The following is a 16,828-nucleotide window of genomic DNA, read 5'->3' on the forward strand; positions in this document are numbered from 1 at the left end:
CGAAATCAAACTTGTTTTCAAGTTAAGGATCTATAAATGAACTTATTTATGGAACTGAAGGGAAACAAGGCCCAACATCTTATTGGGCGTAGAAGACAACTAGCACATCAGGTTTATGGCGTGAAATAGTGGGCCCATAACTACTCTACCGCGCGTCTCCAGCCCACACGGAGCCCGGCCCAACTAATTCACCTCGACGACCTCCTCCTCCTCGCCCAGCCGCCTTTCCTCCTCCTCCCCACCCCGCATCACTCGCCGCCGCTCCTAAACCCCTCGAAGAGAACCCCCTCCTCCCCTCGCGCCACCGCCGCCCGCATCCGCGCCGTCACCGGGAGGGAGAGCAGCAGCGGCGGAAGCAGGAGCAGCTCGCGCGAGAGAGGGAGGAAGCCATGGGAGGCGGCAGGAAGCGCGGGCGCACGCAGCGCCGCCACTTCAAGCAGGGGCGGGAGAACGTCTGGAAGCACAACCCGCAGCGCCCCCCGGCGGCTGGCGGCGAAGGAGCCGAAGGAGGCGCTGCCGAGGGGCGCGAAGGGAACCCCTCGTGGCAGCCCTTCGCCACCGAGAACCCAGCCTTCGAGGACTACTACAAGGTGCGGTTGCTTAATATTTTACTTTTTTTGGGTGTGATTTGGTTGTGTTAGTAAAAAAATTGAGCTGAGCTAGCGGCATCTCGGTTTTGATCGTATGGTCTCGCTCTAGGTATGTGTACTTCGTTTAGAATGTGATGATTTGTTGTCTTGTTGATTGCGGATATTATAGCTTTCAAGCAAGAAGCAACTGCTCTATTTTGATTGTGATGCTGAGTAGCGAGTACTGATCTCTAGACTTACCTTACGATAAGAGAAGCCTAACTGGACGCACTGCATTAGCTTATACTGTTGTTGCTTATTAGCTTAGTTTTTCAGTTGGATGCATAACTTCTGAATTAGAATGTTTATACATGTTTATGGCTTATAGGCACAGCAAATTATTCCGGAGGGAGAGTGGGACGACTTCATGAACATGCTCCGGAAACCGCTGCCAGCCACTTTCAGGATTAATGCGAGGTAATGTTGTTTTCATCTGAAGCAACATGACTCCATCCACATGTTTGGCCTAATGATTTATTGTTTGTTGGTCACATTGTATTGAATGGCAGTGCAGTTAGCTTGTTTATGACACTACCTTGATTATTGCAATATAGCAGCATCACATTTTAAAGAAAATCATTCCTTGAGTTCTGATGATTGTGTAATGTAGCTTTTCATGACCAAACAGCTTGCGATATTGCTCGAAATCACCAAGAAGGCAAAAATTCCTTGGTGGTGTTGTATATGTTCTGGGTGAAATATCTATAAGCTCTCAAAACTTTGTTCCAACAAAAATGAATCTGGGGGATTATCCTAGCTTATAAAAAGATATAGATATAGATTTTATACTGTTTTCTATACAATCAAAACTTTTAATCTTATCTTGCTAACTCTCTATTGCTGTTATTTAAACTCTAATCATATATAGGTTCTAGATATCTGCCTATTGTTTGAATTGATAAAAACCATGCTCTGTTTGAATAATCTTTTACTTGACTCCATATAACTTTCACTGTCCTTTTGTAAAAGAAAAGGACATTATCTCTATCCTGATTCTCCTGTTTTTTCCCTGCCATGGTTCATTCTTCAGATATAACCATCTCCAGTTCTATGTGCAATTGATCATATAGTTAGAACAAAAGCATTTGCATGAAATGCACTGGTGATTTTACTGATACCTTATCATGTCTGGTATCATTGCACATAACTAATTCTTGTTTTATGATGATTATTCTGTTCTAGTATGCTAATGTTGTCCTTACCTTTCCAGCTGTCAATTTTATCAAGATATTTGCTCACAGTTAGAAAATGACTTCAGGAAGTCATTGGAAACTGAGGTAGCTTCTATATTTTGTGCATAAATTTTAGTTATGTCCTTCACAATTCTATTTTGTAATCCTTTTTTTTTTTTTTGCATGGACAGGTTAGTGATGAGCATGAAGAAGATGCTATTCGGCCTTTGCCTTGGTACCCTGGCAATCTTGCATGGCATTTGAATTTTTCTCGAATGCAGCTGAGGAGAAACCAGGCACTTGAGGGGTATGCATAATGTTTATCTTGGGAGAATTGTGTCAACAATGCGCAGTATATAGGATGATTGTTTTTTAGGAGTGTGGTAAACTGATGTTTTTGTTACAATAAAACTCCCTTCACCTGGTTTTTGTCATCTCATGTATATACCATCATTACTAAATATCACCATAGCGTTAGCACGGGCACATTACTAGTTTGTGTAAATTGATGAATTTATTGAGAACATGGTTGCCCCTTAAATGATGAATTACTAACCAATTTATGGCTTTATAGATCAGTGATTGCCTTGAATTCTCTACTAAACCATCACCAAAAGTTCACCAAAACTTCTCAAATATTTGTGTTTGGCTTTTTGTTGCAGATTTAGTGTTATATCACTGTTAGCAGTTTTTCATAAGATTTTTTAGGGCTAGTTTCTTTTGAAAAAGAAACTGAAAAAAATTGCACTTAACAATTGCTGCCATTGAAACATTGGAGGCGCTCATTTAATATTCTATTGAGACATAATACTTTTTTGTAATATTTGTTTCCCTCTCCAGTTTTCATGAATTCTTGAAGCGAGAGAATGAAGTTGGCAATATAACTAGGCAAGAGGCTGTCAGCATGGTAAGTTCCTTATATATATTAAGATGAGCTATATGAGTATATTGTTTATTGATGATGGTCTATGTATATTGCGGATATTCTTCTTGTTAAAATGATATGTAATATTTTTACAGGTTCCTCCTTTGTTTCTGAATGTGCAACCTGATCATCATATTCTTGACAGTATGTATATCCACGTTCTTTTCCATCATTCCTCATATTGTGCTATTTATGCAGCTGGCTGTCTGTCTCTTGACCTGCATGTTTGACCTAACTTTGCTCTTCTGTAGTCCAGCTTGTAATGTTTAAAACTAATTGCTCAATAAAGCATCTGGCGCAATAGTTCCTAATAAAAGTTTATAAGTCTCAGGAACATGTTAATTTATTAGTACCAGTAAAAAGGAAAAAAATGAGAACACCAGAATACCCCGTAGTTATCATTTAGACCTAGCCTTTTCTGTTTGGCTTTAGCTTTATATCAGACTTAGCTTTTGAGGCATTTGAGCTTAAAAGTAGGTTACACATGGACTATTTGAAAATTTTATTTTTAGAGGAGGACTTCTCCAATATTGGTCTTGTGAATTTTTGTGGTATTATCCTATGCAGTGTGCGCTGCTCCAGGATCAAAGACCTTCCAGTTACTTGAGATGATCCATCAGTCTACAAAGCCTGGAATGCTTCCAAATGCCCTTGTATGTTTCACATTCTATTACACATATCTATAGTTTCTGGTAACGATAGAAAAAAAAACTTTGAATCAAAACCTTTTTTCTGATTTTGTGTTTCATACTTTGTACTCAGGTGGTAGCTAATGATGTTGATGTGCAAAGATGCAATCTTCTTATTCATCAGACAAAGAGAATGTGCACAGCCAACTTGATTGTGACGAATCATGAAGCACAGAACTTTCCTGGCTGTAATCTTGCAAAGTTTAGTTCAGAAACATGCACGGATGAGTCCAAACTGCAGAGGTTGGAATTTGATCGTGTATTGTGTGATGTGCCTTGTAGTGGTGATGGAACTGTGCGTAAAGCTCCTGATATGTGGAGAAAGTGGTAAGTAGTGAAATTTTTTAGCCGTGGTGCTACTGTCATCGTCTTCCCTATTTCCTTATCAATTTTATTTGCCACTCAGGAATGCTGGTATGGGGAATGGACTCCATCGTCTCCAAGTAGAAATTGCAATGCGCGGTAATGATTTGAAGAGGCTAAAACTATCATATGTTCCAATGAACTGTTAACTTTTTTCGCTATGTTGGACTTTTGTTTCTTGAAATGTAAATGTAACTAACCATTGTAAAGCAATTTTTATGTAGTTTTCTCCTCCTTAGACTTGTGATTTTATCAATTCACTATCTATTATTATATTCCGTATTTTACTATGAACCAGGTCCTTGTAGCTGTGGTGTGTCATTAAATGTTCCATGAACTGAGATTGATAAAATAGCTAACTGGTTAGTCTTATAAGTTCATTTACATACATGATAGCAAGATATGTGCATCTGGTATGGATTCCTTTTCAATTACCGATCATGTGTAATCAAGTATTAAATCAGCACAAATTTGATACTTTGTAATGTGTAACATGATACGTTAGTTGCTAATTGCCATCAATGCTATGCTACCTCAAGAGATTAAGATTCTTTGTTTTATTGTTCAGGTATTGGTTTGCTTAAAGTGGGTGGAAGGATTGTTTACTCAACATGTTCAATGAATCCTGTTGAAAATGAAGCAGTTGTCGCGGAGGTATTTTTTGTTGCTTGATTTAACTTTACTTCCTTTGCCCCTCTCTAATATTAATGTAGTAATGTTTGATTGATCAAATTATTTTTGTTGCCTTTTTCTTTGTCATACACTTATACTTGATGAGACCCTAAAATGTTTTCAGTGTGTCAAATCTACCATGGGAGTAACTTTTGTTGAGATTAGACCATCTAGGAATGTTCATTTTTCAAGTGTAGCACTTGTTTTCATGTCCTGTGTACCTTGTTGTGACATTGACCATATTTTTCATAACTAAATAGATTCTACGGAGATGTGGGGATTCTGTTGAACTTCTTGATGTTTCTAATGAGCTACCTGAATTAGTCAGGCGTCCTGGACTTAGCACCTGGAAGGTCAGTGTACATTTCTCTGAATCATGCATATTTCCTTGTATATTTTGTATCACTTTGCAATTTTGCATAATTAGCTGCGACTGTGATCTTCTGTGGCCTTAGAGCCAAAAAAGAAAAAAAAAAGTCACCCTAGGTTCACCCAATCTGCTGTAATGTGCTGAACTGCGATTACTACATGTTTTAATTATCAATATCATGGACACATGGTTCATCTTCCATTTATATGGTCTAGATTAGATCTGTCTGAGTTTTTCACTGGATAAAGTGGTGACTGAGTTTGCATTTACATGTAGCAATACACAACTATATCTTGAACATCTTTTTATTTACTGTTTTGATCAATGTTGCTACTTTGTTTGTTTTAGTAGTTTCTTAGATGTGATATGAAGAGTAGTGGATGGGTGTCCAATTTTGTAAATATTCTACTGTGCTTTTCAGTTTATGAAACTTGTGCAAGGACAATGGAGGTAGCAGCCATTGTTTTAGTTTTTTTGGAGTTATTTCTTAGTCAGAGTTGTTTGCATTCTGCTCTGTTGGTTTTGTTATTCTGTCACAGAAGTATTCTCCGTTGGGGGGCCCCTCTAAATTTGATATCCCACACTCTGGAGTATTTGATTCTTTTGCAGTTATTGCCTTCCTAACTGTTGCAGGTACGGGATAGAGGGTCTTGGTTTGGCACTCACGAAGATGTCCCTCGCTACAGAAAGAACGTGATATCACCAAGCATGTTTCCTTCAGGGAAGGGCACCATGGATAGCCATGTGGCTATTGGCAGTGTTGAGATCAACACAGATGTAATTGATGCTGATATGAAAGATTCAACAAACATGGTAGAGGGAGAACAAGAAACGAAAACAGCATCTGATGATGTCAATAATGGTGGTGATCCCAATACTGAAGAGACGAGCAAACTTGAGTCTAATGAAGTTCCAAACGACTCTGATAAAAAGTCAAATTCTACGTCTATCCGCACAGAACATTCAAATTTCCCTCTGCATCGCTGCATGAGAATTGTTCCGCATGATCAAAACAGTGGGGCATTTTTTATTGCAGTCCTTCAGAAAATCTCCCCTATTAATGGTAATCTTTAGGAATTTATTCCATGTATTTCATGACTTGTATCAAATTGCATAAACTTATTAGCCACTGCTTATTAATGTTCAAGTGTGCATACCTTAATATCTTTGGTTCTTTGCAGGGAACCAAGAGGCAGAACTTATAAAAGGCGAGCACAATATTTCAAAGGATAGGGCTGAGAAACTTGAGAAAGGTCTCGGATCAGATAAGGTGCCACATAAAGAAAATACCGTGCAGCAGCAAGGAGTTGATGATGGTAATGTTATGGATGAACAGCAAAATGGAGATGTGGATAATGAAACATCAAATGGTAAAAGCTCAGAGGAAGCTAAAGTAATTGTTAATGAGGCAGAAAATGATCAAGCAGGACCAAGAGATAGGAGGAGGAAGCCACAGAACCAAGGAAGGTGGAGAGGGGTTGATCCAGTGATATTTTTCAAAGATGAAGCTACAATAAGAAGTATAGTATCTTTCTATGGTATCAAGGATACATTTCCGCTTGAGGGTCACCTTGTGACTAGGAATCCTGATGCTGGCCATGTTAAAAGAATATACTACGTGTCAAAATCAGTGCAAGAAGTTTTGGAGCTCAATGTAAAAGTTGGTGAGCGGCTTAAGATTACCTCACTTGGCCTAAAGATATTTGTAAGTGTCTCCTTAATTTATGTTTTCTTTATCAATTTTAGCTTTTATCAGTGGGGCAAATGGCACGACACTAAGCTGTGATTCTTGCAATATCTTTCAGGAAAGACAGTCATCAAAGGATGGCTCACCATGCACATTTAGGTTGTCTTCAGAGGGTTTACCACTGCTGCTTCCATACATCACCAAACAGATTCTCTACGCTTCTGCAATTGACTTCCAGCACCTTTTACAATACAGAACTATTAAATTTCCTGATTTTGTGGATGCAAAATTCGGTGAAGAAGCTTCAGCTTTGTTGCCTGGTTGCTGTGTTGTAGTACTTTGGGAAGGTAACATCACATCCCACTTATAAGCTTTATAGAGAAACACCACAACTTGATGACAGCTAAACATGTTTGAAATATTTCAGGGCATCAGAACATAGATTCCATCGCCATGGATCCTTCTGCAATCGCCATTGTTTGCTGGAAAGGGAAGACCAATTTGTGCGTCATGGTTTCTCCCCTGGATGGGAAGGAGCTGCTTGAGAGGATTTGTTTACGTTATGGGCTCAAAATCCCCAAAGCGGATGATGTAAAACCCAGCATGAAGATTGATGGATCAGACGAGCAGCCTGATCTCAGCACTGAGGCAGTTGATCCAGAAGCTGTGCCCGAAAGCAAAGCATCTGACATGGAGATTGCAGATGCTAAAGAGGTGGAGTAATCCTGCTGAATGCTGATGCTATCCAAGGCCACATATTATAGCTGGATACAACATCGCCCCATCATTTGCCTACCGGTATTAGTTGAGCGATGAGCCGCCATTTTTCATTGATTCTGGCATTTACGCCGTTTTCCTGTTTGATTTATCATATTCTGTTTCTGAAGAATGGGTGAATGAACTCGCCCATTAGTGAAAGGGCACCACGTTGCTCTAAAGCCCATCTGTCCATGTCATCTGGTAATCGTGCACGTATTGCCCCCTCCATACTTCCGGCTGGCTCATCCACCTGTAACCTATCAGTATCAGCTTATTTTTCTTCGAAGAGAATGTATTACAGGGAGTCTTAACCTGAACTCTTGAACCTGATAAATTTTGATATGACAATATTTCAGACACATCCTCTTGACTAAATGCTTGTGGCTGTACGTCTTGTCGCTACCACGGACTGAACTGTCTGACCATGAATGCATTATCATTGTGACGTATCCATCAAGTCCATGCAGAACTCGTGCTTGAAAGTTAGAAACCTGTTACGGAGACATGAATGGATGTTAGAAAATTCTATGCAGAAACTTGAATAACGAGGAGGCAATGAGAATGGATAGAAAACCCAGAGGCTGTGAAGCTTGGATTCAGCATTTTTACCACTGAATCGGGTCTCGTACTGCCGCCGGCCAAGGCAGAAGAAAGATGCATGTACGTGCTGTTTACACCTCTCGGCGACGCAAAAAACCGGTGCCTGTCAGTTGTTTTGTTCCATTTGAGAGTTGACTAATTTATTGAAGGCCACAAGCAAGAAAAAACTGACGCACTGAAGCGTGGGAACTTTCTCAATATTTTGACCCTCGTGGGAACGCACAGTTATTGCTCCCCCTCCAGTCAAAGACATTGTTTATATTCCAGTCCAGTAAAAAAAAAGAGAGAATGTTTATACAGTTCTCCATCCAAGGAAGTTGTTTAGAACAGCGACACGGTATCCAAAACACAATTTTGACTTCTTATTTCTATAAAAATATTTATTGAAAAGTGATATATGTATACTTTTATGAAAGTATTTTTTCAAGACAAATCTATACATATAATTTTTACATTTCAAACTCAACAACTTAAGAGTTATTCATGATTTATATTCCTAAGGTTTGACTTAAATATTGTTCTAAACGACTTTCTTTGTGACTTATGAGTATGGAGGGAGTACCTTGAAACGTAATTTGGGTTGATTTGTATAAGAAATAAATGGAATTAAATTATTGCAGATGTGCCTTCTGAGATACGAATCTTCTCGTACTATTTTGGTGTGCCCACTTGAAATACTGTGTATTTGATGACTTATTGTTTACTGATGTCACTTTTAATTTGTGACTGTTTCCACAATTGCCACTAATTCGCCGTTAGACCTGTTCTCACTTTTGCCATTTGTGAAACAATGACAGTACGACACATCACACAATGACAGCCAAAACCTCCATGGGTCCACTTGAAATACTGAACTTATTTGACATTTTGTTTATTTATGCCGCTATTAGTACTACTGTTTCCACAAGTGCCAGCTAGGTTTTCACTGTCGTTAGACCACTTCTCACTTTCACCGTTTGTGAGAACAATGACCCATCACACTAGTGACAGATAGAAAAACAAAACGACTATATATATGCCTATATGGTGCATGATAGCCAAACAAAATCATTATTTTCGTGTGTTCACTTGAAATACTGAACATATCTGATTCTTTTTTACTTATGCTGCTATTAGTATTACTGTTTTCACACGTGCCACGCTGTGGTCTACCTTGTATCTCTTCTCCCTTTTGCCATTTGTGGATACAAAAATGATACATTCCACAAACCAGTGACACATACAAAAACAAAATCGTATATCCCCTACGTCGACGATGGCTGAAACTTTGACTGGAGAAGCTAGGTTAATTCAAACAAAAGCAATGTTGACAGGATCATGTCATCACGATCACAGCTCGGTAATTGCGGTCACAATTTTTACAACGTTAGTAATTACGGCATGCATACTCGTCAAGGCTGCCTTCCTTTCCCCTGACCTCAGACACAGTCGATCCCAACAACAACAGCAACGCAATCTGACCATCAAAGAAAATTTGTATCCTGACAGTGACTGAGTTTACCTACACACTGAATTTTTGGGATCGATGACCACCAGTATCCTTTAGTGCAGTGAAATTCTACTCCCTCCGTCCCCAAAAAAGACAAACTGTGGGTTCCCGTGCCAACGTTTGACTGTCCGTCTTATATGAAATTTTTTTATAATTAGTATTTTCATTGTTGTTAGATGATAAAACATGATTAATACTTTATGCTTGACTTATCTTTTTAAATTTTTTTATAATTTTTTTAAATAAGACGGACGGTGAAACGTTGGACACGGAAACCAGGTTTCTCTTTTTTGACGGAGGGAGTACGCACTTCCACGTTTTCACCGTCGCATCCACGTTATCTAATCAACGTCGTCGTCGACATCGTCGTCATCGTCGCGTGAAGCGGTGAAACACTGGGACCTGCAGACCGGTTGTTCATGGAAAGAGAAGGCCACGAAAAATCAGACGCCCGCGCGTGCTGCAAAAAAATCGCTGCACTGACGTCCATGAACGGTGCTGGTTTTTGTTCTTAGTGTTGATTTCTTGCTTGTGTTAGTCTTCACGGGAAACGTATAGACTTTGCCAAATGATGAAGCTAATTAGTTGTATGACGGTGAACAAAGTATATATTCTCCCATTTGTAGTTAGAAATTAATCACGCATCTAACTACCCTCTCTGCCTAGGAAACATTAGGTTAGATAGAATGTTGCAAAAAGTCTTTAGCCAGCTCGTTCACATGCATGCATGGAGATGCAAATTTCTGAATTCTGAAAAAAATAACATGCATGGAGATGCATGCGTACTGCGTGTAGTGTAGGCACCAGCTAAGGAAGGTATTGTACTCTGGAGTGATCTGATTGGACTGGAAGAACAGGGCAAGGGAGTATATATGATATGGAGTTGACAATGATCTATTAGTTAGGTTTTGATCGATGACAAATGAGCACATTATTACACCTAATTGATAATGCCATTTCATGAAGAAATAGTGAAGTCTTCTGACAAGACCAATTAGGAAATTGTCGATGAATATGGGACTAGTGATCCTACAAACTGGACTTTGAAAATGGAAGTGGGGGGTTTTGTATAAATAACTTATGAGTACATTGTGTAAATACTCCAGACATCCGTCGAAAAATATGATGTATATTTTGTTTCATTAGAACTACTTTGACTAACAATCAACTACTTACTAATATATTCTTTACGTGATACAATAGCATAACCATAAATATCTACTTTCAATATGAATCTAAATTTTGACAGCATCATTTTGTGTCTAAAATATATTTTAATAGAGTAATTGTTTATTAAAATCTTATCGTAACGAAATAAAATATTTTTTTATGGAGAGTGAAAAAAATAGTGTCAAAACCTCATTGCCACCGCACCTCCTCTCTCTCAATATTCCTCTCTAGCACGGCTTGACAGGGAGGCTGTCGTGAGAGGAGAATTAAGGCAGTGCCGTTTTTTTTTTTGGGGGGGGGGGGGAGCGGTACTGGACGGAACATGGGGGAGGTGGAGAAGGAATGGCCACACCAGAGGTTCTCCTGCTTCGAATCTTGGACATGGGCCTGTTGCTGGGAGACGACAGTGGTGAGCTTTCTAGTGTTTTTCATCTGTTGTTCTTGACTGTTGGGGTTGATTGGTCCTGGATAGTAATCGAATCAATGTAATACCGTGTGTGATGTTTATTGAATCATATATTGGTTCTTGATTTGTTTTTCAATGGGCATTGATTATGGTTATGGATTGGGATGTGTGGAGTTCTTGAATTGTTCTTGAATGGGGATTGATTAGGGTATGGACTGGGATGTGGATCGGATGGCCGCTCGAAGCATCGACTCTTCGAGCTGACCTCCCATTTCTTTGGCTCCTAGAGACACATAAGTGCTACAATAATGGCATCACATCATACGTGTCCAAAGAGAAGTGCCGGTTGAGCAACTGCAGGTACAGATCATGAGAGTTCCCAACTAGCAGTGTGTGGTGTGTTTGTATTCTCAACAAGACATTTCCTCTATCATATCTCTGTCTCTCTCGATCTCTGTCTCAAGACCTCTTACTATGCGGCGAAGAAATATTACATGAATATAATGTACCAAAAGTCTAAAGGGGTATTAATCAAGTCTGACATATGTCTACATGATGTAAACCCTTATGTTATCCTTTCCATTTTCATATATATAATTAATTGAAAAGTTTATGATTGGTTTATTAGGAAACTAGGGGATACACAGTACGCTTTAGTTACTATTGATTATCCCCTCCATAAAAAAAATGGAATTGTACATAACATTCAGATTTTATTCAAAATAATACAATTATAGAGTACTATTTTCTCTGCAATTACATCTCATTTAAATTTCTCCCAACCTTACTCTAACCACCTCTCACTTCTCATTTAGTGAGGGACATCTAAGTTATTTACCTTTCATACTAAGTATATTATCTTTTCAATGCTACAATTGTATTCCTTTTGGATGGAGGGAGTACTTGTTAGAAAACGATAGGCAAATAAACGACAAAGAATAATAGATCAATCACAGAAGACACGAGATTTAACGTGGAAAACCCTCCCAAAGCAGGAGAGAAAAAACCACGAGCACTAGCCAGCAAAATATCTTCACTATATCAGGGTGAGGTTACAACGCCGAACGGTGGCTTACAAGAGGTATGTATGAAGGTGAAACCCTAAAAGATAACGAGCATTTACGGGCCTCCGTTTCGCTCCAGCAGAAGCTGGCCTTTATTATGTGCAAATGAATTTGAATCACAACTCAACGGTACTCACCGGTTCACATAAATTTCAAGAGAAATAATTCCTAAAACAAATAAAATTGTACTCCTAGCTAGTTGCCGAACTTTGACGTGACGCCTATGTACTCCATGTTTCCATGTTAACGGCGGCTGAAGAAATCAATTGAAGATGATATGATGCTTATGCTTCACATTCTTTCCTACTATTATACTGAAGTTATGGTGAGATCAATGTCTCTATCAGCATTAATATATGCTCGCAAGGACAACATAGACCGTTATAATTATTCTTTCACGTTGATTGAAAGGTTAGTTCAAGCCGTATGTCATTATGAAATTTCGCCCCAACTCAACTACGACGCCGTGAACGTCGTCTACTCTTACTTTTCCTCGCACAGTACTTAATCGATATTATTTTGAATATGATATATTTGCTTTCTAGGGACACTTATTCCAAATACTTCCAAGAACCTGTATTTTTCTTTCACCGTGCCTAAATTTCGTGTAGATTTCTTTGGCGGACGGCCTGAAGTCTGAAATCAATCGCACCGTTACAAATTTAACTGGGGTTGTATTCCACAACCCGCTGCAGGTTTTTGCAAGTTAGCTAGCTAGGAAAAGATGCACGAATAGATGACATAATTTATGCACGTTGAATATATTGCATGTCGATCGTGTGCGTTAATTCGCTACATTAACGTGTGACATTCTGCGCGTACGTACGATTTATAGTCTTCCTAGTCAGTCCATGGAGTCTACAAGTCACTACTTAAAAAAAACAATCTACGCCTAGGATTTTGTTTCCACGTGCGGCTTAAAAAAAAACAATCAATTGTGTTGAGGTGTTTTGTGATTTTGGCTTTCTTTAGTTCGTGAAAAGAAAATTTTTGGGTGTCACGTCGAATGTTTGACCGGATGTCGGAAGGAGTTTTCGGACACGAATGAAAAAACTAATTTTATAATTCGTCTAAAAACCGTGAGATGAATTTGTTAAGCCTAATTAATCCATGTTTGATGAGATATATAGGAAAAGAAAAACGTACAAGACCGTTAACACGTCAAGAGTTTAGCCATTAATTATATACAGTAGTACTCGTACGAGTACCTACGTGCATATATATATACTATACGTATCGTGTTGCATTTTCATTCCTTTGGATTACACTGCACATTTCTCACGTGTTGGTCACAATCGTTTTCGGTGCACTGATGAGCATCATGGATCAATCACCGACTGAAAAGGAGATCTGGATCTGCAGATGAATACTATATATAGCAAAAGAAAATGAGTTCGAGGCCGGTGCGGTTCTAATACACACTACTGTGTCAATAGTATGCGGTTCTACTGCACACTAATATGTTATTATTGTAGCAGTTGAATTAAGCCATCTATTTTTGTCCAAGGTTGATATCAATTAACAGTGCTTGTGTGTATAGGATAAAGCACGCCTATTGATCTATTAGTGGAGTCGTAGTACATGACTTCACACTCTGAGATTAAAAATCCTAGTGCTCACATATATATATATGTATTAATTTGTGCTTGCGGGTACGCTATTTATAGGAATATACTAACACTACTATACAAAATACAGAATCAATTCCAATTCAAAAACCCACATTACAATATAGTGATACTTACGGTCTGTTTGGGGAAGCTTCTAACTGCTGCAGCTTCTCCTAGAATCAGAAGCTCACCAAACAGTTTAATTTTTTGTCTAGATTTTGAGAAGTTGTAATTGAGGAATGCAGAAAATGAACTAAAGCCAGAAGCTGAAAAACCCAGCTTTTCCAGATTTTGGAAAGCTGGCTACCAACTAGCCGCTTATTAGAATTTTAAGCTCCCCCAAACAGGCCCTAACTCATATCACTGTCGGCTAGCTCCAGAATCGACAGTAAAAATGAGTATTGCCAGACACGTGAGAGGAGAGATGGGGTCAGATTGAGAAAGAAGAGCAGAGGTTTAGGTTGATTTAGGACTTAGCTTGCACTGATCTGTTCGCCATAGGTTGTGGAGAGGAGACAGGGCTGGCCATCACCCACACTCAGAGCATGGATTGGCCAGATCTAGCGGAGGTCATCATCATTACGTCCTCAATTGCCATTGACTACACTATGGAAGACAGAATGGCGGTAGCCATGGAGAAAGCCTTCTTGTCGCCGGATCAGGCACCCTAGGCATCCTCGCCTTTGGATCTAGCGGTGCCTAGGACGGGGATGGTGGTGGTGGTGGTGGTCATTACTACAAAACTCCATATTTGGAAAACCACATCAATAACAGTTAGCCAAAAACCAACACTAATAGTGGTTTCCTGCACCCTCAAGCCATATCGGTGCTGGTTCATTAAGAAACCTAGCACTGATGTTATTAGTGCTTGTTTATTTAAAAATATTGTTAATAATAAACCACATAGATGAGCCGAACTAACCGAGGGAATATCTACTACTCTCTCGCTCCCTTGGTCTCTCCCAAACTATTAATTATCTTACACTATCCAGCTTTCCTGTCAATAATCTCTCCCTCCCACTCCCTCTAATCCCCGCTCTCCTTCTCACTCTCTCACTGCCTCCCTACATCGACAGCAACATGACTTTACAGAGGTGATGCGACGGTGGCTCCATAGGGATTATGGCGCTGGCAGATTGGCAACCTAGATCTAGCCTATTTGGGGCTAGCAAGGGGGATGGGGCAGCAACGCGCGGCGACGAGGGCAATGGCACTGATATGTCAGATCTCTTCTTCCTTGCCCTCAATGCCTCTGCCTAGGGCCTAGTACGAGCTGAATCTAGAGTGCCTCATTCTCTTCATCACAATTAGCAACACTAATGAAGTGGAGGATGGAGGCATTAGCACTAGGCAGGAAGCCTCGTCCTTGTCATTGATCTGATCCGCCACCCTCGAGTCCAACACCAACATCCAAGGTTAACGTCCATTCACCATCTTCCTCCATCCGCGCCTTTCCCTCTCATCCTCCTCATCCTACCCCCTCTCTCTTCAGCTGATCTCGACATCAATGGTTGTCTGTAGAGAGCAGCGGGTGGGCGGACTTCTTCACCATGCGGTGAATAGCGGTGGCGGGTGGTCCTAGAGCCATGTAATTCCATTTCTGTTCTTCCAATTAAAAAGTGAGGATGTTATAAAGATTGGCCGTATTATATATATGTTGATTGATTATGTGATGGGTTGATTCTGGGAGTTTTTTATTTGGATATTTGATTCATTGTTTTTTGTTGGATTCAAATCGAAAATATGTTTTGGAGGGCAGTATCGTTGTCTAAAACTTTAATTATAAAAATGGGAGGAAGTATTTATTAGAAACTTGAGATAAGTTAATTACGGGCATGGAAAGCTAGCTAGCAATCATTTATTTGATACCACCATTAATATTATTACTGTGAGCTAACTACTCCCACTAGCTAGCTTAGCCGTCATGTATCATCATTACTCTGCATTAACTACTCACAAGTTGCGGATAGTAGGGTTTGAATTTTCGGTTAGAAAATTTGAATTTACGTACATGTCCAAAAACTTTTAGTATCTTTATATTTAGCGAAAATTTGTTTACATTCAGAGAAAAAACTGTTCAAATTTGAAATACCATTGCTATTCCGAATTTTTGTTCCCCGAGATTGATCTTTTACATTTCGGAATGTAAAAACCCTGGTTGGTTAGCTAAAACACAGCGTCACAGCGGTCGATCAATCGATCTCCCTGCCACAGGAAGTACTCTACGTTGCTGAAGCTAGCTTTATATTACCACGTTAATTTAGGTCCTTGTACGAAAATCGAGGTAGCTTATTAACCAATAATTAATTAAATGTTAACTTAGAAAATAGATTAATATATATGTTTTTTTAAAGTAACTACGTACTAGCTTAGAAAATATTTGAAAAAACCATTTAAAAGTTCGTGAAGTGTGTTCATGATAAATGAGAGAGTAGAAGTTTGAGAAAAAAAAAGTAATAAAGAACCCAACCTTTAATCTACTCTCCCCGTCCTAAAATATAAGGATTTTTAAGGTTGGACGCGGGTATTAAGAAAGTAGGTAAAATTAAATAGGATAAAATTGTAATTGGTTGAGAAGTGAAGATAGGTGAGAAAATTGAATGATGGAGGATTGCGATTGGTTAAGAAGAGAATGTTGGTGAAAAAGTTGTTATATTTTGGGACAGACCTTTATGTCTAGAAGTTGTTATATATTTGGAGAGAGAGAGAGAGTAGAATATATCCCATGTCTGCTCAGAGTAGTTTTATATTAGTGGCGTGGCTACCGCTTCTAATATTAGTTATATCATCTACTCATGAATTAGGAATAAGAGGCATCATGTATATATAATATATTTATCTCTAATAAATAAACCTTGATAACTTTTTGGTTGGTTCGCTCTAGCACTATCTCACTCTCTTTGTATTTTTCTTGAAGTTTTGTATAGAGGTTACGCGTTACATGAGAGTTGGCTTATTCTCTATCTCCTCACTTTTTTCCTCCACCTAATTTTATGTGGCACTAGGGGCAAACATCTCTACTCTTAGGAGTAAATCTTTATGGTACTTGCTCTGATCTAGCTAGATACTCACTCCGTCGTAAAGTAAATCAATTTTGATAAGGATATAATATAATCTAGTATAGTGAGTCTGGACAATCTTCTATCCGGATTTATTGTACTAGATTTTATCATATTAATACGTAAATTGGTTTATTTTAAAAGGGAGGTAGTAAGTCGCTGCA

The 16,828-nt window shown here is 39.0% G+C and overlaps 1 protein-coding gene across 1 annotated transcript; it reads left to right on the forward strand.

Moving 5' to 3' along the window:
- The first annotated feature begins 240 nt into the window (after positions 1–240).
- Positions 241–7,625, forward strand: LOC4347343 (uncharacterized). The gene is made up of 15 exons (XM_015756914.3): positions 241–590; positions 958–1,046; positions 1,840–1,906; positions 1,993–2,108; positions 2,642–2,708; positions 2,822–2,870; positions 3,294–3,379; positions 3,489–3,742; positions 3,822–3,877; positions 4,347–4,432; positions 4,711–4,803; positions 5,454–5,883; positions 6,002–6,525; positions 6,626–6,854; positions 6,935–7,625. The coding sequence occupies exons 1-15, from the start codon at positions 390–392 to the stop codon at positions 7,228–7,230; spliced, it is 2,643 nt and encodes an 880-aa protein (XP_015612400.1). The 5' UTR covers positions 241–389; the 3' UTR covers positions 7,231–7,625.
- Positions 7,626–16,828: the final 9,203 nt, after the last annotated feature.

This window comes from Oryza sativa, chromosome 9 (genome assembly GCF_034140825.1).
Source record: "Oryza sativa Japonica Group chromosome 9, ASM3414082v1".
NCBI lineage: Eukaryota > Viridiplantae > Streptophyta > Magnoliopsida > Poales > Poaceae > Oryza > Oryza sativa.

What these genes read in the sequence shown, in the direction of transcription:
- LOC4347343 (XM_015756914.3), top strand. Translation starts at nt 390, where the DNA reads ATGGGAGGCGGCAGGAAGCGCGGGCGCACGCAGCGCCGCCACTTCAAG. An exon ending in TGATCATCATATTCTTGACA is followed by an intron (nt 2,871 to 3,293) that starts GTATGTATATCC and finishes TATCCTATGCAG; the next exon opens with TGTGCGCTGCTCCAGGATCA. An exon ending in TGTTGTAGTACTTTGGGAAG is followed by an intron (nt 6,855 to 6,934) that starts GTAACATCACAT and finishes GAAATATTTCAG; the next exon opens with GGCATCAGAACATAGATTCC.